Source organism: Fusarium flagelliforme (genome assembly GCF_020744385.1).
Source record: "Fusarium flagelliforme strain FIESC 12 MPI-CAGE-AA-0113 chromosome Unknown B0J16scaffold_7, whole genome shotgun sequence".
NCBI classification, from domain to species: domain Eukaryota; kingdom Fungi; phylum Ascomycota; class Sordariomycetes; order Hypocreales; family Nectriaceae; genus Fusarium; species Fusarium flagelliforme.
Window position 1 is genome coordinate 1,485,753 of NW_025763509.1, and position 27,913 is coordinate 1,513,665.

At 48.8% G+C, this 27,913-nt stretch overlaps 11 protein-coding genes and 1 non-coding gene across 12 annotated transcripts; 4 read left to right on the forward strand and 8 right to left on the reverse strand.

Moving 5' to 3' along the window:
• Positions 1–25: 25 nt before the first annotated feature.
• Positions 26–1,033, reverse strand: B0J16DRAFT_348947 (uncharacterized protein). Its single transcript, XM_046128820.1, has 3 exons — positions 469–1,033; positions 113–420; positions 26–42 (listed from the first exon to the last, which is right to left on the reverse strand). Exons 1-2 carry the CDS (start codon positions 937–939, stop codon positions 250–252), a joined length of 642 nt encoding a protein of 213 aa, XP_045979017.1. The 5' UTR covers positions 940–1,033; the 3' UTR covers positions 26–42; positions 113–249.
• A 378-nt stretch (positions 1,034–1,411) lies between these two features.
• B0J16DRAFT_348950 (uncharacterized protein) lies at positions 1,412–3,543 on the forward strand. The gene has a single exon (XM_046128821.1). The coding sequence runs from the start codon at positions 1,474–1,476 to the stop codon at positions 3,325–3,327; it is 1,854 nt and encodes a 617-aa protein (XP_045979018.1). The 5' UTR covers positions 1,412–1,473; the 3' UTR covers positions 3,328–3,543.
• On the reverse strand, positions 3,434–3,534 carry B0J16DRAFT_t299. Its single transcript has one exon. It is a non-coding gene; the product is annotated as a tRNA-Trp (tRNA).
• A 220-nt stretch (positions 3,544–3,763) lies between the features above and the next one.
• Positions 3,764–5,245, reverse strand: B0J16DRAFT_183707 (uncharacterized protein). Its single transcript, XM_046122676.1, has one exon. It carries the CDS (start codon positions 5,162–5,164, stop codon positions 3,893–3,895), a length of 1,272 nt encoding a protein of 423 aa, XP_045979019.1. The 5' UTR covers positions 5,165–5,245; the 3' UTR covers positions 3,764–3,892.
• A 2,581-nt stretch (positions 5,246–7,826) lies between these two features.
• Positions 7,827–9,393, forward strand: B0J16DRAFT_348953 (glycoside hydrolase superfamily). The gene is made up of 4 exons (XM_046128822.1): positions 7,827–8,012; positions 8,065–8,163; positions 8,211–8,260; positions 8,315–9,393. The coding sequence occupies exons 1-4, from the start codon at positions 7,891–7,893 to the stop codon at positions 9,295–9,297; spliced, it is 1,254 nt and encodes a 417-aa protein (XP_045979020.1). The 5' UTR covers positions 7,827–7,890; the 3' UTR covers positions 9,298–9,393.
• A 386-nt stretch (positions 9,394–9,779) lies between these two features.
• Positions 9,780–11,581, reverse strand: B0J16DRAFT_348956 (uncharacterized protein). The gene is made up of 3 exons (XM_046128823.1): positions 11,164–11,581; positions 10,668–11,111; positions 9,780–10,610 (listed from the first exon to the last, which is right to left on the reverse strand). The coding sequence occupies exons 1-3, from the start codon at positions 11,501–11,503 to the stop codon at positions 10,030–10,032; spliced, it is 1,365 nt and encodes a 454-aa protein (XP_045979021.1). The 5' UTR covers positions 11,504–11,581; the 3' UTR covers positions 9,780–10,029.
• Positions 11,582–12,143: 562 nt separating this feature from the next.
• On the reverse strand, positions 12,144–14,034 carry B0J16DRAFT_310174 (uncharacterized protein). The gene is made up of 2 exons (XM_046124949.1): positions 12,320–14,034; positions 12,144–12,264 (listed from the first exon to the last, which is right to left on the reverse strand). The coding sequence occupies exons 1-2, from the start codon at positions 13,961–13,963 to the stop codon at positions 12,181–12,183; spliced, it is 1,728 nt and encodes a 575-aa protein (XP_045979022.1). The 5' UTR covers positions 13,964–14,034; the 3' UTR covers positions 12,144–12,180.
• A 5,441-nt stretch (positions 14,035–19,475) lies between these two features.
• B0J16DRAFT_348960 (uncharacterized protein) lies at positions 19,476–20,965 on the forward strand. The gene has a single exon (XM_046128824.1). The coding sequence runs from the start codon at positions 19,622–19,624 to the stop codon at positions 20,675–20,677; it is 1,056 nt and encodes a 351-aa protein (XP_045979023.1). The 5' UTR covers positions 19,476–19,621; the 3' UTR covers positions 20,678–20,965.
• Positions 20,966–22,031: 1,066 nt separating this feature from the next.
• On the forward strand, positions 22,032–22,601 carry B0J16DRAFT_348963 (uncharacterized protein). The gene is made up of 2 exons (XM_046128825.1): positions 22,032–22,363; positions 22,413–22,601. Exons 1-2 carry the CDS (start codon positions 22,111–22,113, stop codon positions 22,520–22,522), a joined length of 363 nt encoding a protein of 120 aa, XP_045979024.1. The 5' UTR covers positions 22,032–22,110; the 3' UTR covers positions 22,523–22,601.
• B0J16DRAFT_348965 (uncharacterized protein) lies at positions 22,602–23,585 on the reverse strand. Its single transcript, XM_046128826.1, has 2 exons — positions 23,216–23,585; positions 22,602–23,163 (listed from the first exon to the last, which is right to left on the reverse strand). Exons 1-2 carry the CDS (start codon positions 23,496–23,498, stop codon positions 22,697–22,699), a joined length of 750 nt encoding a protein of 249 aa, XP_045979025.1. The 5' UTR covers positions 23,499–23,585; the 3' UTR covers positions 22,602–22,696.
• A 1,425-nt stretch (positions 23,586–25,010) lies between these two features.
• B0J16DRAFT_404450 (uncharacterized protein) lies at positions 25,011–25,559 on the reverse strand (the record flags this gene model as incomplete). The annotated part of the gene is made up of 1 exon (XM_046132805.1): positions 25,011–25,559. The coding sequence occupies exon 1, from the start codon at positions 25,539–25,541 to the stop codon at positions 25,011–25,013; it is 531 nt and encodes a 176-aa protein (XP_045979026.1). The 5' UTR covers positions 25,542–25,559.
• A 734-nt stretch (positions 25,560–26,293) lies between these two features.
• On the reverse strand, positions 26,294–27,901 carry B0J16DRAFT_273305 (Alpha/Beta hydrolase protein; the record flags this gene model as incomplete). The annotated part of the gene is made up of 1 exon (XM_046123633.1): positions 26,294–27,901. One exon carries the CDS (start codon positions 27,899–27,901, stop codon positions 26,294–26,296), a length of 1,608 nt encoding a protein of 535 aa, XP_045979027.1.
• Between the last annotated feature and the right edge of the window lie 12 nt (positions 27,902–27,913).

Consider the following 27,913-nt stretch of genomic DNA (forward strand, 5'->3'; position numbering starts at 1 on the left):
CGCAATGGATTATTTGACAGCCGTTGACTCGTCAAGAAACGCCTATGAAAACATCAGGACACCGCCACCGACCGACTATCGGCGTACAACAACCCAATCTGGCCTGCAATACCATTCATACCCGTTTAGACTTGTGGCCTTAGTTGTTCCTCATGATCATGATGGCTTCTTCCTCTACACTCAACACTTTCGTCCTCGTCATCGTAGCATTGTTCGTGTCCAGGGTCTCGATGCTTTCACGGAACCATTTCAAAGCTTCTTGTAAACCTTCTCCTGTAACGATATTTGCACCAATAAATGCCTGCCGGTTGTTAATAAAGACCTATCACAAGCCTTGAAACTCACATATGATCTGTCGCTGAGTGCAGTCGGTGTCTTTTCAAAGAAGCGCTTTCTTACACTATCCATATTTTCCGTGTCCTGTAATTTGATCAGCCAAGGGCTGTTATGCAAAGTGTGTTAGCTCACTGTGTGATTTCGACTGTTGGCAAGTAAGAGGAGTGGTACACCCTCTCGCACACCATCTTCATGTTCAATCTTGAGAAGAAATTCTTCTCTCGACTCGATAAAGTAATCATGATCATCTGCATCAAAGACCCAAATGACCGCATTGGCTTGATTAAAGAATCTTCTCTCCATCTTGTGGTGTCCACTTGGTCGACCTCGGCCTACATCCATAGTATGGAAGGTAACGTTGCTGCATCTGTAGGTATCGATATGGAGACATGTAAAGATAGTAAATCGCGAAATATATTTGTGGTTTGACACCAGGTGTTTCTCAAGGAGAGTTGACTTTCCAGTGCCATGGAGACCGCTAATCAGGATTCGATGGTAGTTCGGTAGATTGCTGAATAGGCTTGTGAGGGGAGTTGGTGGATTGTCATTGAGAATGCCAATCGCGGCAAGGACATTGCGGGCATGCGAAATCAGGCCAGACATGGTTGTTGATTGCGAATTCAAGCCTCGTGCTTCAAGTGCAACAGTATGACAGGATGTAAAGTATTAGACTGATGCCTAATTGGCATTGTCCAGGCAGCCTCTTTCCACAGACTCAGTGTCACTTTTTGTTAGCGTCTGCTTACGCTTACTGGAAAGTTCTGGTGGAGCATCTAACTAAGCCCAGCACTTTGGCTGTCGGATCTGGCGCCATTCCTATTGGTTGGGATCCGAATCAGCAGCGCAATCCGTCTAGCTGCAACGCTGTGCCAATTCTGCATTGTTTACCAGTAAATATTTGGTCATCGAGACAGTCATCCTATTGTTGTTTGTGTTGTACAGTGACTCTGCGTGAGTCACCGGCATCCTTCTCACTGTGACTTTCAACCGCCGGGGGATCTCGTGATGTCATGATGACTCAGCACTGATCGCCCTCTGCCCCTCCACCAAAAAATAAATCTCCTCCACATTTCCAAGCCTCAAGCTCAGAAGCTCAACCGCATCCCTACCTTCCCCTCATCTTTCTTATCATTCATCATGTTCAAGCGCAAGCCCGATATCAGAAACTTGGCGCCTCTGCGCTCATCAGATCGCCGAAAACTCGCCGATCAAATTATACGCGACTACCAAGTTCCCCTCCCTGAGCAATCTGGCGACTCGTCATCGAGCTCACAGTCGACATTGCGCAACTCACTTTTGCCAGAGTCTACATCATCTGCGCGCTTTCTAACACCAACTGAGCAGGGAACGGTGTATATCGGTACCCACCCAGACCAAGATGAGCGCGTTCTCTGGTTCCAGACGGGCAAGAACCCCCGCTTGATACCGACTGTCTACACGTTGTGGCGCAACCCTAATCTCATTCCTCTTCTACATACGCCCGACTTCGTTGTTGAGGAGAAGCTGAAGCATGGTGCTGACTTGATGGTTCCTGGTTTGGTGAAGGCTAAGAGCTCCGCCTGGGACAAGCGAGCGAGCACAGGCGCAGTTGTGGCTGTCGCGGGCCTTGACAATGACACCGTGCCTGTTTGGGTTGGAACCTGTCAGATCGACGTGCGCAGCCTCCCTGACGACTTGAGAGGACAGAAGGGTGCCGCGGTCAAGGCTCTTCATTGGGCTGGAGACGAGTGCTGGAACTGGAAGTCCCTTGGCAGTGGAGGTATTGAGCCACCTTCTAGTCTGGAAGGATGGAATGGTCTTGGTGCTGGACTAGCAGCTCAACTTGGTAAGGTATCTCTGGAAGATGACACCCAAGCAGCGGAGCCATCATCGAGCGCCCAGCCCGAGCAGGCACAAGCAGCAGACGAGGTCGACGAGGACCAAGAACCGACAACACAAGAAATCGACAACGCTTTCCACCAAGCTTTCCTCTTCGCATGCCACAAGGCAAAGGAGTCCGGCAGTCCACCTCACTATGGCCTGAACTTCCCGCTCCAACCTTCCTTTATCATCGCCAACATGATTCAGCCCAATCTCCGATCCCAGAGCCGGCATTACAACATCAAGAAGACGTCATGGAAGAACGCAAAGAAGTTCATCAAGGATCTGCACAAGCAGAAACTTGTACTATCAAAGGACCGCAACGGTGGTGAGACAGTCATTCTCGATATCGACTTTGAAGATTCCCAGATCAACGGCTTCAGACCATACCGACTCCCGACACCGAAGGCACCCGCCGCTGATGCTGGCCCTTCCAATGAAGGGGCTGGACCATCAACAAGCAGTGGCGCGTCTTCAGGGCAGAAAATCAACGTCCAAATGGTCTACCGTCCAGCATCGAAGCTCGTACCTACTCTCCTCCCATCTAAAACCGACTTCTACGGCGCGCACGAAATCTCAGCAGCGTTGAAATCATACATCGATCAACATCCCGAGCTAGGTGGTCAAGGAAACTCCAGCGTCAAGCTCGACCCATTCATTGCCAATGAGATTCTCGGCAACAGACCAACCGACGATGATCGCAGCTGGCTCGCATCAGGCCGCATCACTCGAAGCGCCCTCCAAAAGCGAGTCCTTGAGGATACCCACCTCTGTCAACCATTCCACCTCATCTCACAGGGTCGTCCTTCACCGGACCAAAAGCCCAAAGCTGGATCACCACCTCGAATCCTCATCACGATCGAGAAACGAACCGGTACCAAGGTCGTCACCAAAATCTCCAACTTGGAGCCTTTCTTCATCGACTCTCAAGTCCTGGCACCTGAGCTGCAGAAGAAGTGTGCGGGGTCCGCAAGCGTGGGTCAAGTTGCTGGCGCCAAGCCTGGATCAATGGAAGTTGTCGTGCAAGGTGACCAGCGAAAGATTCTCACCAGTGATATTCTTGGCAAGAGGGGTATCGACATGAAGTGGGTGGACGTTGTGGATAAGACCAAGCCTAAGAAGAAGAAGTAAATAGTAGATTAATTGACATTTGGTCCTACCATATGAGTGAAAATATGATGTCACATTGAGAGAGGGTCTGTGACGATTGGCAGTGGAGACAAAAGATGCAAAAATATGAGGCACACCGGATTTGAACCGATAACCTTCAGGAATCCCCGAATTACGCTGTTAGACAGCTAACTGGAATCTGACGCGCTACCGTTGCGCCAGCGCCCCAATTGTTGAAGAAATCTGATTCACCTTTCCTCTATATTCTCAGTCCCAGCATGAGCCCGTTTGAACCGTCGGCTAGCCTGAAGACAAAGAGCAGCAATTAATTTCATTATGAGAAATGGAGTTACCTGATTTGACTAACAATACATTTCAATATTATAAATACCGCCTGTTGCATAAACTCAAACTAATCATTCCGAATGAGCATCTGGCATCCGCCGCTGTCCAATCACTATTTGATCAAAATACATTCATGTAAGGCCATCAAGGTCAATGACTGTCAACTGCCAATGGAAGGAAACTGATAGACCATCACCTAGAGCACCCCTCCTAATCTTGTCTCGGAAGAGCCTACTAGTACTTAGTTAGTGACGATGACCTGCGACAACTTGTGACCTGCCGTCGGTGCCAAAGTCCCAACGGTGACGTGGGGCCAACTAAGACCGTTGAAGTCTAAGAAGACAGTTTGAGTATACTGAATCTGAGTATACTCGACATTGACAGTCTTGGCAGCTGGGACATTCATGTCCACCAAGAACTTGGGCACGGCATCTCTTGAGCCTGAAGAAGCGGGGGACACAAACTTCTTCTTGTCAGTCTTGATGTCAACGACAGGAAGCTCAATCTTGGTTCGGATCTTAGAGAGCCAATACTGTGCTGTCACTTTGACAGAATTTGCGTTGGCGCTCCGGGCTTGGACGGTAGCTGTGTTTGCTCCACCGTCTGCACCGACGAGGAAGCCGATATTGCTAGTTCCTCCGCCAAGATCAGGGTTGTCGGGAAGGGAAGACACCGCAAACGTGGTGTTTTCAACAATGGTTTTGCCCTTGTTGGCGTTACGCAGAACAGTGTTGGGGTTATTCAAGATATCTTGAGTGATGGTACCCGCTTTCATGAAGGGCGCAAGGTTTTGTGGAAGACGTGGGGTGTTGTTGTTGGAGGCAGTCTGGCTTCTGAAGGCGATCTTGGTAGTTTGACCAACAACAATAGGTGTGATATCGACTGGGGGAAAGTTCGGTGCGCCCTTGGAAGTGACAGTTGGCTGGAAAGACTGGACGTTGATAGAAGTTCCGTGAGGAATAGCAGCCATGCGTGAAAGTGAAGCTGGAAGGACGGGCATCTCCTGACTAGCAGGAACGTGCATCCAAAGGCCAGGTTCGAAATGAATGACAGGCTGTTTCTTCGGCGGGGTGACAAGTTCAGTGATATCAGCAATAGTCTGAGTATACGGCACGCCGTTCAACATCAGATCGGCCTGTGTATCCAAACCGCGATTGGGCACGTCAGTAAGACCCTTGCTGAATGCCATTGCCTCGCTGGTGAGGTTGAGTTGCAGGATATTGTCAGCGGGGTCCTCGGATGGAGGAAGAATGGGGAGAGGGGTAGGCGTCTTTGTGCCGTTAGGTCTGAAGATGGTGTTGAAGCCGAAACCGCTGTAGGTGCCATGGAACTTTGCCAGAACCCCCAGTTGTGACAGGGCGATATCGCCGCCTGTGGTTTCAACGCTGGGAAAGCCGTTGAGTTGGATCAAGTCGTTGTTGTCTTCTGGTTGGATAGGGTCAAGGACGGTTGGACCGAACTTGAAGTCGTCGCCCAAATCCATGGGGACGACGGGGGCAGTTGGAAGCATCATGATGGAGCTTTGTTGCGGTAACTTCGTTTAGGTAGATAGGGAGTTTGGTCGATCGCTGGATCAGTGGCCTTGGCTCACTGGGTTATGGTTGTTATATACCCGTAGGAGGTTAATTCCAGTACCGTTACTTGATGACTGGCTTGTGAAGGGAACTTGGGCAACCTCCGTACGTGGACGGCGGTAAGGTTAACAGCCTAGCTGCATATCGTGCTGACGACCAGTAATACGAAGACCATGGTAACACGAGCTTTCAAGTCCAAATAGTGGCTTGAGAACAAAGTAATCTAAACTCAAAGTCCCAGCCTCTCAGTTTGCCATATCTCTCTCACTTCAGCTTACTGCTCACATTCCAGCACCCGAAGAAAATAGCCCGGGCCGAGCCTAGCCCCCAATTTCACTAGTTATAAACTCCCACTACTGTAGCCCGAGACTCAAAAAGCGGCTGTCATCAGGAATGCAGCGATGCTGCGCTTCGTATCTGGTAACGCTGACCCGAGGGCTTGGTCCAGACCGGTACTCACGGCAGCCTTAGGCCTGAAGGATCAGAGGTGAGTCTTCCTTTTAGCAAAGCTGAGCCCTTGTGGCTGGAGCTAGTGAAAGTCTAATCCGGCAATCTAAGGGTCTTGGGGCTATGAGAATGCCGTGCAGTAAGGCTTTATTTTGTTTGCATGAAGTTTGTGTAAGCGGCATGTTTTTGCCGATCAGCCGCATCGCTTGGGGGTTATCAGGTTCAGAAAAATTAGCCACCGAGAGGACGAGCGATGGCTTAATTTGGTCACCTTCTGAGATGCTATGTGAGCAGTAGGCTACTTTATTCTATCTCTAGTGGTTTCTAAATTGAGGCTTTCCAAGCAATGCATTTCAATTACGCAAATGAGAATTTAGTTACACTAATGCTCGCTGTTTCAAACCAGATTCTACTTTGATTACCTATTTCTAAGATAGCTTTTCAAGCAAAGATAAAAAGGCTTTCAGGGTGACTAATATCTTTCAGTCGTCTTGACACCGTCTGAGATTTCGCGTTTTCGTTGCTCACATGGCCCGTGGCTGTGAAGTCGTACTGGATGCGTATAACACCCTGTTCCTGATCGTCACGTTGTCAGAAGAATTAACTGCTGAAAGCATAAGAGACGAAATAATTTAGTCATCTTCTGCGGACTTAGGGTGGCCTTTTGACTACTTTATTTTGGCAACATAGGCCACTAAGGATAATTCTTCTCAATCCACCTGCTGAGATGCCACATGCTTTTCAAGTCAATGCAAACGCATCTATTCAACCCCGCACTGGTTTATCGCTGATAGATGAGTACTGTCGATGGAATCTAACAGTGCAGAGTCATGATTGTTATGGAGGAGATCAATCAGACCTTAAGACCTACGGGACAGATGTAAGTTGGATATCTTGGCTAGTAAAATCCAGGCCCTCCGTGTTTAACTAGGTAGTTAATCGCTCGTGAACTCGAAAAGCGACTGCCGTTTCAACTGCAATCACTTCGGAGATGATCGCATGGCTTTTCATAGCTGTCTCATTCCAGAACATCTGTTGTGATGAGCTGTCACGTAAATGACTTTATTTCCGCGTGTCCAGAATGCTCGAGCAAAGAACAAAATGACTGACGATCGGTGCTATTTGATTTGCCGGGTAAATGTCCGAACTCGACTTTCGTACGCCACCTGTTCGAATGTCTCAGTTGAATGCTGCGTTGATAGACCACCTTCCTAAACAAGACATTATCGGACCTTTGAACGTACCATCGAACCTCCAAGAAGAGGAGAATGACCACAAGAGCATCTCGAGTCAAGAACACTCATCTACTATAGCGACTCTTATCTTTAGCCTCTTGGCAGTCGGCACTTGTGGTACGCCAAGATTAAAGAAGCTTTTATTATACAACAGAGATACTTCATATTTGAAAGCACGGCATTGAGAAGTTCTTCACATATCTAATTTACGGCTATTGATTGAATATTACTCCACTGGCAGATCTGGCCCAGTACATTAAGCCGCCATTCGCTATCTGGTTAACAGATCAATCGGGTGCCACTATCACACCCCTCCAAATACCACCTTACTCTGCAACTCTCATGCCAACTCTTCCATTTTCACGTCAGTGCGTATTTTAGGTTGTAGCAATGCCGTCGGCTATCTAGAGCTTATCTAAATGATGAGTTCAATACGACTCGATTTCGCTTTGACTTCCATCAGACCTGTTTCTTTTGTCTCTAAGATAAAGGTCAATGCGACAATAAATATCAAGTGGCAGCATCACCAGGCGACGTTGTGATTATACAGTCTAGCTCACTTATGCTACTCGACCTATAGTAGGGTGCCGCCGGGGATCGACATATCAATGAAACACCTTTGCAACGTTGCAAGTTGGCAGCGTCTGACCCAAAGCCTGTTCTCAATGCTTGAGATCGAACTTGTTTATTCTTATCGTCGTCACTTAAGAGTTGGCACTAACCATAACGCTGGCCATTTTTCGGGTCATTGCTACTCGCATTGTCTTTGGAAACCCTGCTGAGGAAAGCCAGTGACTCGGGAGTGTGATGGATCTTCTATAATCACGATAAAAGCGTCGTGATGGCATTCTTCAATAGTTTTCGGTATATAAAAGGGAAGAAAAGACCAGATCTATCTGGAGAAGCCACAGTACCCACTACCATATCTACAAACCTACTACTGAAACAACATTTTATCATCTTAACAGATCAATATTTTCACAATGGTCGCTCGCGAAGATATTCCCTCCAATGTTCCCGACCTCGTTGTTGCTGAAGTCAACAGTGACGATGAAGTTTCCGAGCAAGCAGCTCCCTATGTCAACGCTGTGTACTTTGTTAACTGGTACGTTACCTCTGCCCTCACCCCTCGGAGAACTTCCGCTAACTGTGTCTAGGGGCATTTATGGTCGGAACTACCAGCCAATGAACCTTCCCGCTTCTCAGCTGACGCACGTGCTCTATGCCTTCATGAATGTGAGAGCTGATGGAACGGTGTAAGTCTTCACGCACACTAAGCAATAGCCTTGCTCATTCTTTGCAGCTTCACCGGCGACTCGTATGCCGACCTTGAGAAGCACTACACCGGAGACTGTAAGTCCTTTCCCTCTATCGACTTTCCGCTTCAGCACTAATGGCTACCCTAAGCATGGGATGAGCCCGGCCAGAATGCCTATGGATGCGTCAAGCAACTCTTCCTCCTCAAGAAGGCCAACCGCAAGCTCAAGGTCATGCTCTCCATCGGCGGCTGGACATGGTCCACCAACTTCCCTGCCGCCGCTAGCACAGCCGCGTCCCGAACGACCTTCGCCCAGAGCGCTGTTACTCTCATGAAGGACTGGGGCTTTGACGGTATCGACGTCGACTGGGAGTACCCTGCCAACGATGCTGAGGCGAATAACATGGTTCTTTTGCTTCAGGCTGTGCGCAAGGAGCTCGATGCTTACTCGAAGCAATATGCGAACGGATATCACTTCCAGCTGTCTATTGCTGCGCCTGCCGGTCCGGAGAACTACGGCAAGCTTAAGATGAAGGAGCTTGGTTCCGTGCTTGACCATATTAACTTGATGGCCTATGACTACGCCGGCGCTTGGAGTGCTTTCTCTGGTCATCAAGCTAATAAATACGCCAACGCCAAGATTCCCAACGCCACGCCTTTCAACACTGACCAAGCCGTCAATGCCTACGTCAGCGGTGGTGTGCCTTCTGGAAAGATGGTTCTGGGCATGCCCATCTACGGTCGCGCATTCCAAAACACCGCTGGCCTCGGACAGCCTTACACCGGCGTTGGGTCCGGCAGCTGGGAAAACGGCATTTGGGACTACAAGGTCCTCCCTAAGCCTGGGGCCAGCCTTGTTTACGATCGCGATGCCCAAGCTTCTTACAGCTACGACGCCAATACCAAGGAACTCATCTCATTCGATACGCCCGGTATGGTCGAGAACAAGGTTCTCTATGTGAAGAACAAGTCGCTTGGCGGAAGCATGTTCTGGGAGGCATCTGCTGACAAGACGGGTGCTGACTCTCTTCTCGGCACGAGCGCTAAGAGCCTTGGGTCTTTGGAGAAGAGCAACAACTGTCTTACATACCCAAACTCTCGATACGCGAACATTGCCAAGGGCCTTAACTAGATAGACTGTGACACACGGGGCAACGCATACGAAGAGGCACTTTGAATTTTATGTACTATATTATACCCTCGCTAGACTACTATATACACACTCGCTAAACCTACGCTTTCTCAATCATGAAGACGAATGAAATGAATAGCTAAGCATAAAGAGAAAAATAGACAATAGCGGGGAGAGACGAAGGCTTCCTCCGGAGCGGCTACTAAGTAACAAAAGGATTATCCTGTAAGACTTAGGGCGCCAAGATAAAGTAGCTCAAATATTTTCATTCGCTACATTATTTCGATTCATTAGTTCTCGGCGGCCCATGTTTCACACCGCCGACTTGCAGTGCGTAGAGGTCAACGCCCGAAGCCGAATCTCCGGGGGCAGCTTGCCGAAAGGATCTGATCCATAGAGTGCCATCTTGCCGGTTCTCAGTTGGCCCTCGTTGTTGATGAGGATAGTGAAAAGAGAGGAAAGCTGAAGAGAAGTCTACAAGGCAAAGAGATTATGTATAATGAAGTTGGAGATGTTGTTCTGCAACTGAGTCACTTTGAAGTTTTGTGGTTGTTTGTCGAGACTGTAGGCAGGAAGTCTTGGGTGGGTAGTAGCTCAACCCTCAGAAGGAACTTTCCACCATTTCCGTATCAAACCGTCTCCACAAGAACGGGACAAAGTCTGGGCTTGGCATGAATATATACTGAGCTTTGAATTTAATTACATATAGAGCTCTTCGCTTTACTCCTGGCGTCACGGCAGCTCAGCGACGCCCTCCTCGGTACTCTCATCATTATTCTTCTTCCATCCAGGAATCAACTCATTATCCGCTTCGCCCTCATCATCGCTCAAATCTTTGTTTCTTCGCACTCTCCTCGCCGCGCGACGTCCTACTACGGGGAGCTTCTCGACACCCAAATCCTTCGCCGATTGTGGTAACAATTTGGGATCCAGCAGGCCAACTTGGACCAGCACACTCGCTTGGTCCCAGTAGACATGCTCCTGGTATAATCTTCCTCCGCGGATCACGACGATGCTGACCATCATGATCTCAATCTTTTTGTTTGTTGGTGGTACGCCAGGAAGCAGCCATGGTACTTGCTCTGTGTGCTTTAACTGGACGTGCATCTCGTCAACAACGCGATCAACGCCGATGGTACGCGATAGTAGTGTGATCTTGAGGGAGGGCGGAGTGGTGAATGATTCGGAGTAGAAGCGTTTCAGTTCCTCGGCGCCCGTTGCGCCTGTTAGGGTCGGCATGTATGTTACGTGAGGTGTCTTGTGTGTTGTGAATGTCGCCATCGCTTGCTTAAGGTTCTTTGAGAAGAATTTACCTGCATCTCGTGTCAGTTATTTCCAAGCTGAATTGAAAACATAGCGACGCCACTTACTCTGTAGGTTGTTTTCCAAAACCACCTCTAGGTCAGGATTAATACCAAAGACCTTCCTCGCCGCCGCCAAACTCCGACTCCACGCCAACTCGGCTGCTACCCCATCATACTCATCGAGATCATGTTCAGCAAAACCTGGTTGAGCCTCATAGGTATAACTTGGATACGCCAGATCCAACTTTCCGCCCGTACCGAGACCGCTGGTAATTTTGGTGCGTCTGACGCGCTTTTTACCCTGGATGCCGACCATTTGAGACTGCTTGACGACACCTACTTCCTCGCCGGCTGCGAGGTGCACAAGAGCGCTGATGGCGTTAGGAAATTTGCCGTTGGTGTCTGGAATGCGAGTCGGGTAGTAGGCGATAAGAAGACCAAGCTTGAATTCTGGATTGTGGTCCAGAACGTGAAAGTGCTCTAGGCATATCGCTGCTGCGTCGTCGTAGGCTGTTTCTTGTCAGCATCGCCCTGGTACTATTTCGCCTCAATCTGAACTAACCGACGATTCCAAACTTTTCGCAAGGGCCCATGTTTTCTCTACTCAGCGACTTAATCTTTTTCAGATATCCGTCTCCACAACTCTCCATCGAGATGTACTCGACATCGAATCCCTCATCTCGCCATTCCCTCAACGTGATTTCGTCAAAGTCGTCATTCTCTCCAGTGATGTAAAGTTTTGGCGGATTGCGCGGGAAATCACCCGACAGAAAATTGCCGTCTCGATAATTTGTTGATCTGTTGTCTGACAGGATCTGGACGTTGCGCCCTTCGGCCTCCGGGACAGCAGATTTGATGAGGTTCGGGATGTTGATGTTCATTGTGATGAGATTGCCAAACATTTGAAGTTGCGCAATTTATCATCTGAGGGTCGCTGACGAGTTGATATATTCCTTCCATTTCCCACTTCCAAGTTTCGGATCACGGGCTGAACCTGCTTGAGCGTGAGAATGATGTCAGAATATCATGCATCACGGCTGAGTCAGCGATCGTGTGCCGCTCATTCGCTGCGTTGCATACCCTGCAGCTGCATGGAAAATTGACGAACAGGCGTCGCTCGAGATGATGGATCTATTATTAGCACTCATTGAAAGTGCACTTCAGTTCGAGAAGCATTCATGAGGTACTTTAACCGCAAATAGCTTCAATCGAATGCGCTTTGTTACGTAGGGGGTGAATGAGTGGGGGTTTAACGTGAGAATCATTGGGACTGCTTGATTGTAGATCTTCTTTTACTACATCAGAGCCACTAAGGCTACGACGCAGGTCATCATAAAAACGGTTGAGTAAACCACCTGCATCCATCAGTTTCTGTTACGTTGGTAACCGATACATCTGAGATGGACGAATCTCGTTCTTGTAATTGAAATGGATGGGATCCCACTGTACCGGCATGCACCCCTCTTGGAGGCAGCTCAAGAGGCAGCTTAGAGCTGGCGCTTCGTCATGGTATAGAGATACATAGTGGCAACAAAGTTAATTCTGATGATGAGGCTATATGCTAATGGACTAAAGCTATCTAAAGGCGTGCAGCAGGTGTCTTGTTGGCGGCCATCTCCTCCTTCGCCTTGTCTCGCAGTGCTCTTCTGAGGATCTTTCCAGACTAGAAGAAGAACCAATGTTAGCACAAATACACTCAACTTCAGGTTATTACTCACTGGATTCTTGGGGATCATGTCCACAAATGAAACACCGCCCTTGAGACGCTTATACCTCGCCACTCTAGCCTCCATCCAGTCCACCACTTTCTTTTCCGTAAGCTCAGACCCAGGAGCCTTGACGATATAAGCACGGGGAGCTTCGTCTCCTTCGTATGGAACGCCAATGACCGCGGCATCCGCTATCTCGGGATGGTCCAGCAGTACTGCTTCTAGTTCTGCGGGCGCGACTTGGTTGCCCTTGACCTTAATGAGTTCCTTGATTCGATCGACAATGTGGAAGATTGCGCCGGGCTTGAAGGAATCGACGTATGCGATATCGCCCGTCTTCAACCACCTCGTGCCGTCTGCATCGACGGAGATGGTATCCTTTGTAGCGCCAGGGTTCTTCCAGTACCCCTTCATCAATGTTGGGCCCGTGACCCAAAGCTCACCGCGCTCATTGGGCTTGGTGATCTGTGTCTTCCCATCGAGTTCCATGATTTTCGCTGAGCAATTGGGTGCTAGCTCTCCAACCTTATCGGGGTCGGTAACAGATCGAGGGTCCCACGTCATACAAGTACATGTCACCTCAGTCATTCCCCAACCTTGCTTGACGGTGACATCTCCAGACGGCCACAGCTTCTCAACGCCGCGGATGACTTCGTGGCTAAGCGGTGCTGCGCCAGAACTGACTCGATTGATACTGCTAAGATCATACTTCTTGACGAGCGGATGCTTAGACAAGTAAACCAAAATGGGAGGAACGCACAACAGACTTGTGATGCCGAATTTTTGGATGTGCTGGAGCATCTTCTCGAAGTCGAACATCGGCATAATGTACGCGGGGATTCCCATCATAGGGTAAATAGAAATGTAGTATGTCTGGGCGTAAGCATGGTACATAGGCAAGAACGCCAAACCCTTTTGGTTCTTGTGGTGGTCAGGATCGGGCTCCAGGCCGGTCATTAGGACAACACCAGCGCCATTTGCGACGTATGAAGAATGAGTGATCTCGACGCCCTTGGGGACACCTGTCGTGCCGCTGCTATAGTTCAGACAGCAACCAGCTGACTCCGGATCTTGGGGCTCGACCCATTGCCATGTCTTTGCTTGCTCATGGTTATCCGCAACGAGCTCTGTCCACAGCCGAAGACCATCGGTTCGAGCAGCTGGAAGAGTTGGGTTTGCTGTAACAGGCGGGAGAACAGAGGGATCCAGAACGAAGATCCTCTCCTTTGCCAACCCAACCTCCTCGGCAGCCTGTAGCGCAGTAGGCAGCTGCCCCGCATGAACAAACATATGCGTAGCCTCCGAGTTCTTGAGCTGATATGCTAGCTCCCTCGGTGTGAAAGAGGGATTCGCGCCTGTGAAAATACCACCAGCCATCAGAATACCGAGAAACACGCTGGGAAAGTAGACATTGTTTGCTGAGAATACGAGAACTCTGCTTCCTTGCTGTACACCTTCTTTGATGAGACCGAGAGCGACTTGTTTAGAGAGAAGTCTAAACTGCGATTTGGTAAGGAAGTGAGTGTCTGGGCGGTCTGCGTCGAAGTAGATGGCCTTATCGGCGTATTCCATGGGCCCATTGCAAGAGCCAAAGATCCACTGCTGGAGGGAGCATTTTCGGACTGGTTCAGACCATCGTGAATGAAGAGCCATGTTGTCGGAGTATGTCAAAAGGTAGAGAAGCACTCCGAGAAAGAGAGTATGTTAAGAGGAGAAATATTGACACTCCACCAGGTATTTATTCATCCCCGCCATCTAACCCCTTGGTCTTCGCACATCTGGATCCGTCCTTAGCTGAAGAAGCAAATCCGGGGTAAACCAAGCCTTGGAATTAAGTCCGCCTAGCGATTGTGTGGGGTATCAACGCATCCTTGCTGTTTTGGGTGTGCATCAACCCCGCGTTACGTGAATTCGGCCTCGGCTTTGGCAAGTATTTGGCCCAATTGTATTTCTGTTGGGATGTCGAGATGCCGAGGCACGATTTGCTTTCCTAATAGAATCTAGTGATATCATGATATCGGTCAGAGGTACGCGCGGTATCGTGAACTTGCTGATTATCGGACTTTGGTCGTCAGCAGAGTTTCTCCTGACATTGATAAGATTGATTTTGTACGACAATTCTCCTTTAGATCTTTTATACGATGGTTGTGCACTTTGTTAATAAGGTGCTGACTGTGCCTGCGTGAGATCTGTGGTTGGTTGGAGAAACACACAACGTAGTACGATCGTCCACGCTGTCAGACCACTGCATTTGTCAGTAAGAGCCGCTTAGCCAAAACGTCAAGATCAATAGTATTGACAGGTTCGCCATCGGCATTTAATATTCGAAATCACCGGGTAGACAAATACACCCGTTTTTGGTGCTTCGGGACCGAGCATCCTAGATCTGATCGATAGGTCGTTATGCACTCATGCACGTCGAACAATCCGGACAAAGTTGCCCTGGCGTCGGGTCATCAGAAAGATTAGCCGCCGAGATCTCTAAAGACGAAGTTGCCTGGACATTTACCTGATATGGATAAGATTAGGCCAGCATTTTAGGTAGTATATTCTAATGGTTTAGGCCTTTTGGGGATGATATTTCTGCAGTCAAAGAGCATGCTCAGGATCATCCTCGACACTGCACGTATAATCCTATCAGAGGCTTGGAATTTGTCTTCCTAGTTCTGTCTGTGCACAAAGATTGGTCAAAGTACTTAAAGCTCAAGCAGCTACGATTTATGACATGGGGGCGAAGGAGAGACAGGAACGAGGTTAACGAAACTGGTGTGCATTTTTGATAGTATAATAATGTACACCTAATAAACAGACTATCTTGAATCTCGAATGTACACTAGCTCATGATAACAATGGGCTGAGGATGATCAATGTCTGAGTGTTGATGAAATGTCGTTTGTGGCACACCGGCCAGTAGGACTGGCCGAGGTTGATAGATGTTCAGTTGCTGATAGGCATCTTCCTGAAGTCAACGATTGAGGCGAAGCATCGGTTTAACCTTGCTTGGGGGCCCTTGAGGTACCCGAGGTAGCCGAAGTGTTCAACGAGTGATCTTGAAGGGAGGTATCGTGTTGAGGAAAGTGGCTGTCCAGGCAAGGCCGCTTTGCATCGTTCTGCGACGGGGCGGTCGAGTTGTTGTTATCCTGGGCTACTTCTTCTGAACCCCTTGATCCCAGTATATCATGGGTACTGGTAGATGGTCCGCAAGTCGGGAGGTCAACATCCTTTCTCTTTCTCTTCTCCCCGACAGGCTCGTTTGAGTCAATATGAATGTCGGGAGTGGTCGCTTCTTCGTCCAACTGTACGGTAAATTGGTTCTCATCGCGTAACAAGTCGCTGAGTCTAGTGTTCGGAGGGTCGTCCCAGGGGTCAGTGATATAGTCTCCAGTGAACGGGTCGTAATAGCATATGACAAAGTCGCCAGAAGCCCGTGCTACCATGATAGACATGGTTTAGGAATGCGTCGTGGCGAATCCAAGAACAGTGAGCGAGCAAAAGCGGTTTGAAGGATGGGCCGATGCTGGTGCGAGACGTGTTGATGTTTACTTGAAAAAGAGAGCTGTCCGACTCTCTATAGAGAGAAAAGGGACAGGATCCGATTATGCCAACCACTGGCTAGATGGTAGGTGCCCTTGAGCTGCCAGAAGAGACAATGCTCCATGACGTTTTATCCCCCGGAGGTTCAAGGCTCACTGAACATTGGAAGTCGTTCTGCTGGTACACATCGGGGTGACGCCTTCCTCTTTATTTCAGCGATGATGCAAGAGACACGGTTCATTATGGCGTCGTGAAATTCATGTCGAACGGCAAGGTAAGAGGGTCGTGATATCCGGGCCTTTGGGATCATTTTGTTGCCTCTCCTCTTCTTCAAGGATATCTGCCGGAGCCAACAATATTGCTCCAAATGTGCCTTGTTAGTGAAGAACGATAGCGACGCACTGTTGCCTCGGTCATTGGGATCCTAAAGGACAAAAGCTAACCGATTTATGCAGCTCTAGACCAGCATTCAGATTTCGGCGCGATAAACCTTCGGGGCGCGAGGGCCATGCCTGTTGTGATAGTAGACGTGGAGGATAGTGGCCGCTAGGGACCTTTGTCAGCGCCTAAAGCCCAGCGAGAGACGCCTAGCATTTTTTGTGGGCAGAGAAGTAGAGCGCGAGTGCCTCCCATCATGTCTCATCTTGATAGACTTACTGGAAGGGTTGTTACACTCTGTTTGATCTGATTGTAATTGTATCTTCATAGACCGCAGTGTACATAACAGCAGTGATGGTATGGAAGTCTGCTCTCAAGACTTACAGTGAACACTTGCACGCATTTTAGTGGCCTTTGGCGGGCCGACACCTAACAATCCACCAGCTTGATCCTGGACTCTACCGGACCCGACACAGAACACTTACACCCTGCCAAATGAACCCAGAACCTGGAAGTTTAGCATTGAGAAAGGACTTCTTGCAAGAGGACGATTCCTTCTAGGAGAATTACGTTTCCTTTCATTGCTGGCGAAAGAGTTATTCTGTTTCGCGCGCTTTCTCAACTCAAGCAACAAAAATAATTACGTCATCAAGATTTCTAGGCAATCTGGGCCGCCTGTTTTCGTTCCGACTGCCCATCCACGGCGTACCTTTTCCATATCCAACATCACCTGTTGATCATTTCGACCCCGAGGCAGTATCGACCAGCATGCATCGCGCTCTGAACTCTTTTGCGCCTGACCCCGTCGCGTCGGCATCTGCTTAGCATAGACGCTCCTTATCGCAGTAGTTCAGTTTGCCCTCCAGGCTCTATCTCCAGCGGCGCGTCTTTCCCACCACGATCTGCAGCCAGTATGAAGCCTTCCTCTCGTCAATTGATTGATTGTCACTGACCGTCAGTACCAGTCAGATCCACTATGCATTGACGCCGAGCTTTCCCCAAACGCTTCCCGACAGCATCACAAACGAAAGAACAGCTGCCAGCGCGATTGAGACGATCTCCGAAACTGAACTCCCTTCGACGAGTCCTTCACTACGCTCTACCGCCGCAAGGGCCTATGCCCAAAACATGACATGATGGGTCTTCACGATATCGAACCCAGCTCAACGAAGCAACGCGACCATTCGCTGCGCAAGCAAAGACCGTCTCTACCTTTGCGCAATAGCCAATTGAGCTCGGAGCACAGCGGCCTAGGCCCTATTGTCTCGTTCGAAAGCGACATGACCGTCTCGATTGCGTGGAGGACTCGCTAGAGGGAGGTCCGAAGTACAACCTGCTGCGACAAAAGACCAGATCTTGACGTCCTTGCCCATGACATCTACGAAGACTTATCGAGATCACGTACACGAAGCGACATCCATGCAAATGGCGGACGACATTCCGCTGCTCATACCAGTATCTTCTCACTGTCCAATTGCGCTCCGATAATCTCCATGTCGGCATGGGCGGCGGCCGGGTCCCGTCGATTGACGAGCGCAATCAGGACATGACTATCGCTGTGTCAAGCCGAAATGGAAGATTAGGAATACTCTTTTTAGGGTCAACACTTTTGGCGATAACACAGATGCACATTCAATGGAACTGGAGAAGCTACAAATCCCTCACCATCAATCCGAAAGCAAGCGGGCGACGAAGATACATCGTGACGTCTGAGTCATGACAACTACTCCTACGAGAAGACCCTTCTATCATCGAGAGCCCCAACAGAGATTGCCAAGTTGATACACAACGGGGTACTCACCGACATTGCTCATGAAGAGTTTAACCTCGACCGTCCGGCAACCCGGTAGAGCTTTCCTGAGCTAGTGACCGCAAATTTCGACTGGATAACAATTTCGGGACCTCACTATTGACCGATACAATCTGGTCATTGTAACACAAAGCGCTCATTCGAGACCATCTCCCCCTGACGCACTATCTATCTCAGCCCACAATGCGCAATGCATGGGAAGTGCATTATCTCTACTCGTGCACGACTGTCATCTCGTCTACCCAAGGACCAAGCCAACAATATCCTCTACTTCTGTATTGCCTGGTCGCTGCAATGGTAGCATACCATGGCTCGGTTCGGCCAACTGGCTCCGCCCCCAGTAAAGCAACATGCATGACTCTAGACCAACACCACGGTCACTCAAACTAGCCCAACAGTTGAGGGCAGGCTTCCAAACCTCTATCTCGTTTATCGTTACCCGCCTCCGCTGCCTATATACTCTACAACACACTGGAATCTTATGACCCTTTTTATCGCGAGACCCCACTCAGCATTCGATGTGTAATGGCCGTCAGATCCTCAACCACAGACAGTACCGCAAAGTCCAGCTTGGGTGCACTATGCAGCAGAGCGCAGCAAGCCATCGAATACATGAGTCCCACTTCTGGACCTGGAGAGCCTCCCGTGTATACTCATTCTTCATACTTGCATCGTTGCCTGTTCTTCGCCCCAGCCCAGGCACACCTCAACGTCCGTCGAATGATGCTAGTGGCAATCCGAGCCAGAGTTGTAGCATTTCTTGAAGGACTGGTGTATTCATGTGTTCTGCGATAGAAGGATCCCTGTAGACCTCTGTCCCGTGCTTCAACAAAAGTGGCGAGTGAGATTTTAGCTTCGACTTTGCTGTCTTGGCCAGTTGTCATCACACGGAAGTCTCGGTACACAATGGCGCCATGGAAGCCTCGCTACATACACAGGTGAACCGAACACAACGCTCTCTCACAGTACGAAAGCTCCGGGATTCATTGAAACCCTAGCTACCTCCTAGATGGCGACAGGCGAAGCTGTCAAACACGTTTGGTTCAGAGTGGTGAGACCAGCTTCCCCTGTCCTGACCCCTCGCCTGGGTTTCTGCTATTCCTCTTTGAGACTTATCTTATCAAGTCACCTTAGCCGTACAACTAAACGCTTTGCGGGTCACTAGTGAGTGATCATCATGAACGTTGAGTTCAACACGTTCTAGGTAAGACTTATGTTGAAAATTGTAAGCTTAGAGGTAGGTTGTTTAGTTGAAACATAAGTTTAATTGTAGATAGGTAAGCTTATAACAGACTAGTTATCTCATAGGCGTAGTGTAGGTAGCTAGTTGTCCTATCAGAACAGAATGTATCCGTACGGTGCAGACTATAGGCCTTGTAGTCAAATTCTCACGTAACACACTGTACAGTACACACCGAAGGATCGCAAGCTACTGCCAGTCTTGGCTAGCAGATTGGGTTAGCATCACGCGAACTCAGATAATTCCATGGCCGATGCCGTCATGGACTCTTATTTAGTTTTCAAGACCCAACCTGATCTTATTTCCGCTTATTTTCTTCCTTATCAAGCTCCTCAGCGATAACAACATAATGGCAGCAACACAGCATGATTCCATCACAGAGTATCTATCAAACCTTACTCGACCGCTCCGGCCGATTTTGACTTCTTTAAATGGCGACAACAGCTGGCTGATGTCGTTTCCCAGACCAGAAGCAGAACAATCCTCGACTGGGAAAGTTTTCTATCATGTGGCTTTCGAGCCATGGCTTAAGGGTCCTGCGGATGTCATTAGCTCGTGGCTTGTGCATATAAAGATGGTTGAGAATCCTGGGGTTCCAACTTTTGAGAGCCTCGAGAATGTCATTCGGGAGATCGAACAGGCTGCTGCTGTACGCCTCCCACCCTTCGATGAGGGAGGCGCCACGCAACTGAGTTCCGACAGTCCACTTGACGCTATTCTTCTTGGGTTCTATTACTCAGACCATCTACATCCTCCAACACTGAAGTCATTTCCTCCAGAGATTCCCGTCATTACGACGCCTCCGGGAGCTGAAATTATTGAGACTTGGAATCATTTCAAAACGATCCGGATCATCAATAGTTTGGACGCGTCAGCGACGTCATGGCAGACTCCAGACCTTCATCCAGGTGAACCATTTCCCAAATGGCTGACACCAGTCTTCTTACCCGGTGGAAACGTCCTCAACTTTGTATTTGCCATTATTTGGTCGCACACAGTGGACGGTCAAGAATTCCACGAAGCTATCCTAGACTCCCCTCATGGCGTAAATCTCGAAGAGAAGACACTCAATGCCTTCCTCGAATCGGAGCCTAAGACGAGGAAGCTAGCTATGCTGCACGGATTGAAGGAGAGTCACACAGCTGGTAGCATGACAACTTATGGTGCTAAGGGAGGGCTTGGGCTACATCGAAAGGTCGGTGGTGTTGACTATTGGGTTGTCTCTCACTCCGCCCACATGGCATACAGTGGGTTTATCATGAGAGCCCTGTGGACGGTTGATACCCATAGGTCAATCGAGTGGGCACTTGAGGAGGAGCAAAAGAATGACCCTAGTTCTGCTAAGTATGAGAGGCCTAATGTGGTCAAGGTTTTGAATGGTGGATCGAAAGTGTTGACGTGTTAGTGTTAGTTGGACAAGGGCTCACCATAGGAGTTCCTCGAGGACGCTTCCTTGTCCGACATGATAGTACAAGGATAGGACAGAGAGGGAACTGTAATCGATCTTGTTTCGACTTCTATAAATATACCTGTGGAGTGTTTTTTTACAGTACGATTGATGGCTTTTCATGTACTTGCAGAACAATCAATGGATCGAATATCTAGAGCTAGAGTACATACAAAGTTGCTCGCATGTGTGTGCTTGGATGTCCCATCGATCAAGCAAGGTTTTATCCCTAAAATCTGAGTCAAGCAAGAAATGTTGTTCAAGAAAGTGAGCTTGGCAAAGTCGCACGTAAGCGGTCAGGTGGATGGATGACAGCACAATTATCCTCTATGGCTTAGGCCGCCAAAATAATGTAGATAGCCCAAGTGCTAGTACAAGCTAGCATGAGGTGGTCAAATCATTTAGTCTCTTAGGTGTGCTTTAGGCATACTCTCGGCGGCCAATTCTTCTAACACCTGATGGCATGGCATGTAAGCGGACCTATTGAGTTGACTGTTTTAACAGGCGGCCGCTATTAATTAGTGCTGGAGATCACCCGTACCCGCTAAGACACATCTCTTCGCACAATTCCACAACACGAGCTGGAAAATGCCCCCCGAATGTTGCTCGTCTAAGCCCTTATTCATCAAAGATTCCTCATTGTTTACTCATTCGGGTCATCGGCAAGGATGATGGCTGGCACGGAAATATCGAGAATTCATGCTATGCTAAATTTAGTAATGAGGCTGCCGGTAGGCCCGTACACGCCACGAAGTCAATGGACGTCTAAGTCATGCAACACGCAGGGCATTAAGTACAGGTATCTGTTGAAAATAGCCCTGGCCAATAAGGTAATAGTCATATAGCATATGCATATTCGTATTTAGAACGTAGATCTAGAACGTCCTGTTTGTCGAAATGAGACATTTCTGCTGGAATAGCGGGCAATGCATGCCGTGCCATCTACCAACATCAAAGTCACCGTACGATTATCTATAATGCCCAGCATTGAATCCTTCGTTAACCACATATACAGTCACGAGTTACTACTATACGATAGGATTGCGTTGCGTCTGTAAATCAGCTTCGAGATGATACGAGAGGCAAGGTAACCCAACGCTGGTTAGTGCTGACAACAACGCTCGTATCCTTCGGTGATCCGAGGTTTTTGAGGCTACCAAAACACCGACACTTTTTACAGCCCCAAAAAGGTGACGTAGTGAATGATGATGGCTTCATGCTGCTACGTTACTTAAATCAACAAACACGATGCGTGCATATATCATATCCACAGAAGTATAAAGGTCAACAGTCGTCCTTCGGTTTATCACCATCACCAATATTCGCAGTCTTTTGACAATAACACAACATTTAATCTTCTACTTACATACTATTTAATAATCGCCTCCAAAATGCATTTCGCTGTCGCTTTCACTGCTCTCACAGCCCTTGCCATGGGCGTCGCTGCTGATCCTGCCGCCAAGCCCCCACCCAACGCCAATGTCATTGCTGCTCGCATCTGGGGAGACAGAGACTGCGGTGCCAAGAACAACGATCATAACGAAGGAGAATTGACCCTCCACGGCGATGACGATGGCAAGTGTCGCAAGTTCTCCAACGAGATTCGATCTGTCAAGCAGAACGAACACGCCTACAACTGCAAACGTAAGTGACATTAAGCTGTTGGGACATACATAAGACTGACCTTTGATAGTGGTTCTCTACCATGACAAGAACTGTAAGCGTGGAAAAAAGGATATCAAGGATGGCCAGTGTCGTGCGACTTTGAGTTCCTTTGGTAGCTACAAGGTCGTGTGCGATTGAGATGAGACACTCGACTGATCACGATGGAATGAGTAATGGATATACCTGAGCATGGGATCATAGAGTTGTGAGGATTAATACACCATTGAATTAAGAATATAAGCCGGCGCCAATGTCTAAACTCTACGCTTGATCCTATCGAAAGACATATACTAATCGTTCCAATTGAAACTCTTAAGCGCTGGTACCAGTGGTGCCCTGGGCAAGGGTGCCAGTAAGACCATCCAAGATGTTGGAGACAGGAGTGATGATGGGGCCAAGAGCAGTGCCAGAGAGGGTGTTGAGGACGTTGGAGAGAATGTCAACAACGCCGGGGACAATGTCGCCAATGAGCTCGGTAACGAGGCCGAGGAGAGTGGCGACGAGGCGGAAGAGAAGCTCGAGGACGGAAGCGAGGATGTTGTCAATACCGAGAGTGCTGACAATGTCCTTGGCGATACCGACAACCTCGTGGACAAGCTTGATGACGAGGCCGAGGATGACCTGGACGTCGGGGAGGTTGATGTCGATCTTGACGAGATCCTTGAGCTGGCCGACGACGGTGGTGAGGAGGTCGTTGATGATGGAGACGCTCTCGTGGACGTGGGTGATGGCAGCGGCCTTGCTAAGAGTACCGGCCTTGACCTTGGAGATGGTCTGCTCTGTAGATAGGTTAGTAACTTGAATTCCTAATGTAGTCGTGAGTGAACTTACTGATAGAGGTGGTCTGGGTCTTGGTCTCGTCGACAGCGATGGTGAGAACCTTGACAACGCCTCCAGTGTTGGTGACCTTGGTGCCGGTGATCTTCTTGGTGACGCTCTTGGTGATGGTGCCAGAGGTGACGGTCTCGGTGACACCACCAACAACAGGAACATCGGCGACCTGGCGGGCCTGGACAGCGGCTTCGATCTTGCCAGCCTTGGCCTGGACCTGAACAGCAGGAGCAGCCATGGCGGCAGAGGCCAGGGCAACGACGGAGAAGAGGCTGAACTTCATTTTGAAGGGTATTAATTAATAAAAGTGAATAAAGAGTGACTGGGTGAGTTGTGTATTAGATTAAAGAGTGACTGGATTAAAGCGAGAGTTGTGAGTGAAGAGCATCTACAAAGTGAGACAACATTCAAGCTTATATATCTTCAGAATTCTTGTGAGTCCACCCATACAGCAGGTATCCACCACCCTTGAAAGGGGATGTTATTACGGATATCCGCCATAACCGAAAATTAGATCTTCGATGATGAAGTCACGGACAAGGAGAATTTGACCAGCAAGGGTCCTATGTGGGATGTTTAAACGAATTGTTTCTTTAGCTTGAAACGTAGAACGAAATGAAACGTGCGTTAACTACCGGCGGGCGATCACAATTAAACAAATCAGCTGTAGTCCGCCAGAGATCGACATTTTTTGATAACTATCTCGTGGTCAGTGCGTAGGGTTGAAGCTACGATATCACTCTGAGGTGTCATTGGGCGGAGAGGGGGCTAGACGAGTCAGAACAAATGTGAATGACTTCTGTTATTTTACTCTTTGATATAGCCAAGACTTGGCTAAAGAATAAGTCAACTGCTTAGTTAATTGTCAAAGCAAACTGATAATGGCCGAGTTATCCGGAAGGGTTACTAATCATCTTTCACGGTCAACGTTGAAGAACAACGACCCTGATGAGAGAGGGAGGGGGTTATGGTCGATCAAGTAGGATCAATGCAACGGTGCCCCACTATCGCCAAATGAGTCTGTTTTTCTGAGGGCAGATTTGAGCGCCCATGACGAAAGAGCCGTTGATTTTGACAGCGATCGTCAGGAACGCCCTGACCGAGATCTCCGAACTCAAGGTTGATCTTGTCCCAGAACTCCTTGATTTCTGCTTCATAACCAGCGTGTTCCCCTTTCAAGGAAAATCGCATGAGCCAATTTCACGTGGTGAAGGATAATCCTCGCTCCCAACACGTCATTTTCTGTTTGTTTTGAGCATCATGGGTTGATCTACGGAATTCATCCCTTCGGATTGTTGGCGAGATGTGATCTTCGTTCTGGACGAAAGGGAAACTTGGTTCTGTCCAAACGGAAAACTTACAAAGTCTTCCGCGCATCGTCGTATCATTTCGGAATTGCGCCGACGCTTCAATTGGTGCGAGGGAGTGTCAATGATGACTCAAAAGTCCATCTTGGTTCTTTCGGCTTGATGTCACAATACTACTTGTGGCTAATGCAGCACTGTTTCCCCTCGCTTACTTCCCGAATCAAAGACACGAACCTCAAGCCTCGATAGGGTAAGACATCGACTTGGACCATGAGTAGAGCTAGTCGGATCATACATTCTTCCAAATCGGTATCAGCTCATACTTCTACCGGGTAGTGTCAAAGCATTTGAAAATAACAATGGCTTAATACATGAAACTTAGGTCAATGAATAATAAAGTTGAACAGTATTTGCAATTCATAAATATGTACTGGCTTGAAATTTCCATAAAATGTCCCAACATAATCGTTTCTCGTCATCCCCATCCTTTACATCCCATCCCGTATCATAGCATTGACGAGCTGCACATGTCGGTTGGCGTTTGTCTCACTCCACTCATTGTCGTAGTTAAGACCATAAGGCCAAATATGTCCACCACCACAGTTAATCTTGGCCGAGTTGCCGTCCCAAGATCTTAGGAGCCGTGTCGCAGATGCCCAATCATTCGCCGCACACTTTCGGTCAAAAGCAGCAGTCTGACCAATACCGACAGTGTGAGAGATCTCGTGCAGGGCAGTACGCTCGTTCATGAAAGATCGGTTGGCACCGAAGCGTAGACTACCGTTGTAGTTGGCGTCGGCAGTGGGGACGCCGGTGTTGTAAGAGACGCGAATGTTCTTGTTTGCGCTGCCGAGACGGTTGTAGCGATCGGCGGCGAGACGCATGGCGTTTTCGATGCGGCCATAGGCGTCGCGCTGGTCGGCGGTTGGGTTGGCCGCTTTCTCGAGGGTCCAGGTGATGGCAGCGTCGGTGGTGGAAACGCAGGCCACGAGGGCTGTGAAGACGGTAGAGAAGCGCATGTTGACCAGACTGAACTTGTGAAACCTAATGATGTTCGTGATGAGCTAGACCTGAAGTTGGCCAACTGAGGTTCATATATACTCATCCCCAAGCCAATCTATATCACACAGCTTATATGGAGTCGGCATTATTTCCGCCTATCATGCAAACCCTTAATTGTTTAGAGGTTTCATCTACCGGCACATAGGCACATTCCTAAAACATCACGGAGTGTTTCCCTCTAGGGTACACATTTAGACTTAAGAGTAGGGCCTCCGATTGGCTGGGTTACCGTCTTTGCATGAACTCCGTGGTTTTGTTTAGTGAACCCCTGCACCGAGCTACTACCATCTTGAAGCGACCGAATCTGCGTCGAGTCTTATCGTTACATACATGAATAAACTTGGCTTTTGGTGTCGCTATCTCGCGGGATAATTGTTAGTCTGTCTTGGCGATTGTTTGTTGATACACCGATAGTGGTCGTCAGGTCTCTCGAGGGGTAGAATTGGATGCGCCAATCAAGACGATGAGGGGAATAACGACCTTCCAGAATCTGCAAGTAAGGTTACATTGTGACAGGACTATCTTTGCTTCTAAAGATAATCAATACCGAGGCTATTGACGACGATGCATGATAACCAATCTGATTTTCATCCAAGGCTTATCACGCCAAGATAGAGGTGCCTGAGTACGCATTTGACCAAGAAATTGAGATTCCGTCCCTTATGTCTTGAGCGGATGATGTTTTTGATCCCTTGATGCCAGTGTTATACTACACGGCAAACCCCTTCTTGATACACTCGTTCACCAAATCTTGCACTCCCACAATCTGTTCAACCTTACCATCAGTAGCCCACTTGACGAGCTTAGATCTCTCCAGCTTCGACTCTGCCACCGGCCATCCAGCCTTCTCTAACCCATGCGCAGGATCACTAGCAAACTTGAGATACAAATCTTGCATTCTCTCGCTTACCCTGCGCTCAAACTCACTAGATGGCCCTTCATCATTGTATGTTCCAAAGATGAGGGGCAACTCCGCAGTATGATAAGCGCCTAGCCATGGCAACGGCGAGATGTTGGTGAAGTTGCCTGCGTAGAGATATCGATAGGTTGCAGCGCCTGCTTCAGTCCTGAGCCGGGTTTCTTTGAGGGTAGTGCATTGCAAATTCAGTCCGAAGCCTTCAGCGACAGGTTTGAGAGTGTCTGGTATCTTGGTTGCCGTTTTGTAGCCGGTGAAGTTACATGGGATAACAGCAGCTCCTTCATTGGTGTTGGTTCCGATCAGAACAGGAATTTCAATAGGATACTTCGGGAAGTTCTTAGAGAGCCTCTCGGTATAGTTGGAAAACACCGTGATGTTGTCTGGAATAACCGAGACGCCGAGGCCATCAGCAGCAGCACCTCCTTGGCCAACCCCCGCTTGGAGATACCTCTTCAACTCACTCTCAGGAACTTGTCGCATACACTCAAGCTCCTCGTCAGAAGGCAAGTTCCCACAACCCAGCGCTTTTGCAGAATTAGTGAACCCAGTATGATTCTTCGGATCGCCAAGCACTCCCTCGATAGCCAAAGCATTCCCAGAATCCGCCATGACGCCCTTCACAATAGGATCTTCGGCCCAAGCAAAAAGATATCCATCAACAGCATAAGCTCCAGCGCTTTCACCCCAAAGCGTAATTCGGTTAGGATCACCTCCGAAGCGAGCGATGTTATCTCGGACCCATTCGACAGCGAGGCGTTGATCAAGAAGGCCGAGGTTGAGGTTCTTGCCTGCCTTTGCTAGACCTGCGGCGTTGGGAAACCCGAGAAGGTTGAGACGGTATTGGACTTGAACGACTATGTGCTTTTGGGAACGTTGCACCCAGTTTGGGGCAAGCTGGTAGGGAACATTGGTGCCACCGACGGAATAACCTCCTCCGTGGATCCAGACAATGACCGGTAGCGCTTCGGACTTGTCACTCTCATCTCGGCGAATGGCTTTCTTGGGAGAGAAGAGTGAAAGTTTGAGACAATCTTCAGTTGTGTTCGCGTAATCTCCGCGTTGAAAGGTTCCAGCAGTGACGGGTCCATCACCAACAGCTCCTCTTAGTAAAGGCACGACATATTGAATACATCCAGCAGGGAGTTTCGTAGCGTGGATCACTTCATCGCCGGGGTAGTTCTTCGCTACTGGCGGTGCGAATCTGAGGTTTCCAATTGGTGTTTCTGCATAGGGAATGTCAAGGAAGGACGCGACCTTTGGTTGGTGTTCAGAGAAGTATGGAGCAAAGATACCAGAGCTTGTGTTTACTGCTGGCGAGACGACTCTATCGTGTCTAATAGTAGGGCTTGCTTCCACTAGTAGTGGAAGTAGCGTGAGAACAAATGGCTTGAGTTGCATCATGATAGGTTG

What these genes read in the sequence shown, in the direction of transcription:
- B0J16DRAFT_348947 (XM_046128820.1), bottom strand. Translation starts at nt 939, where the DNA reads ATGTCTGGCCTGATTTCGCATGCCCGCAATGTCCTTGCCGCGATTGGC. An exon ending in CCAACAGTCGAAATCACACA is followed by an intron (nt 421 to 468) that starts GTGAGCTAACAC and finishes ATCAAATTACAG; the next exon opens with GACACGGAAAATATGGATAG.
- B0J16DRAFT_348950 (XM_046128821.1), top strand. Translation starts at nt 1,474, where the DNA reads ATGTTCAAGCGCAAGCCCGATATCAGAAACTTGGCGCCTCTGCGCTCA.
- B0J16DRAFT_183707 (XM_046122676.1), bottom strand. Translation starts at nt 5,164, where the DNA reads ATGATGCTTCCAACTGCCCCCGTCGTCCCCATGGATTTGGGCGACGAC.
- B0J16DRAFT_348953 (XM_046128822.1), top strand. Translation starts at nt 7,891, where the DNA reads ATGGTCGCTCGCGAAGATATTCCCTCCAATGTTCCCGACCTCGTTGTT. An exon ending in GCTGTGTACTTTGTTAACTG is followed by an intron (nt 8,013 to 8,064) that starts GTACGTTACCTC and finishes AACTGTGTCTAG; the next exon opens with GGGCATTTATGGTCGGAACT. An exon ending in GAAGCACTACACCGGAGACT is followed by an intron (nt 8,261 to 8,314) that starts GTAAGTCCTTTC and finishes GGCTACCCTAAG; the next exon opens with CATGGGATGAGCCCGGCCAG.
- B0J16DRAFT_348956 (XM_046128823.1), bottom strand. Translation starts at nt 11,503, where the DNA reads ATGTTTGGCAATCTCATCACAATGAACATCAACATCCCGAACCTCATC. An exon ending in CGAAAAGTTTGGAATCGTCG is followed by an intron (nt 11,112 to 11,163) that starts GTTAGTTCAGAT and finishes GACAAGAAACAG; the next exon opens with CCTACGACGACGCAGCAGCG. An exon ending in TTTGGAAAACAACCTACAGA is followed by an intron (nt 10,611 to 10,667) that starts GTAAGTGGCGTC and finishes CACGAGATGCAG; the next exon opens with GTAAATTCTTCTCAAAGAAC.
- B0J16DRAFT_310174 (XM_046124949.1), bottom strand. Translation starts at nt 13,963, where the DNA reads ATGGCTCTTCATTCACGATGGTCTGAACCAGTCCGAAAATGCTCCCTC. An exon ending in ACATGATCCCCAAGAATCCA is followed by an intron (nt 12,265 to 12,319) that starts GTGAGTAATAAC and finishes TTCTTCTTCTAG; the next exon opens with TCTGGAAAGATCCTCAGAAG.
- B0J16DRAFT_348960 (XM_046128824.1), top strand. Translation starts at nt 19,622, where the DNA reads ATGGCAGCAACACAGCATGATTCCATCACAGAGTATCTATCAAACCTT.
- B0J16DRAFT_348963 (XM_046128825.1), top strand. Translation starts at nt 22,111, where the DNA reads ATGCATTTCGCTGTCGCTTTCACTGCTCTCACAGCCCTTGCCATGGGC. An exon ending in ACACGCCTACAACTGCAAAC is followed by an intron (nt 22,364 to 22,412) that starts GTAAGTGACATT and finishes GACCTTTGATAG; the next exon opens with TGGTTCTCTACCATGACAAG.
- B0J16DRAFT_348965 (XM_046128826.1), bottom strand. Translation starts at nt 23,498, where the DNA reads ATGAAGTTCAGCCTCTTCTCCGTCGTTGCCCTGGCCTCTGCCGCCATG. An exon ending in GACCCAGACCACCTCTATCA is followed by an intron (nt 23,164 to 23,215) that starts GTAAGTTCACTC and finishes ACCTATCTACAG; the next exon opens with AGCAGACCATCTCCAAGGTC.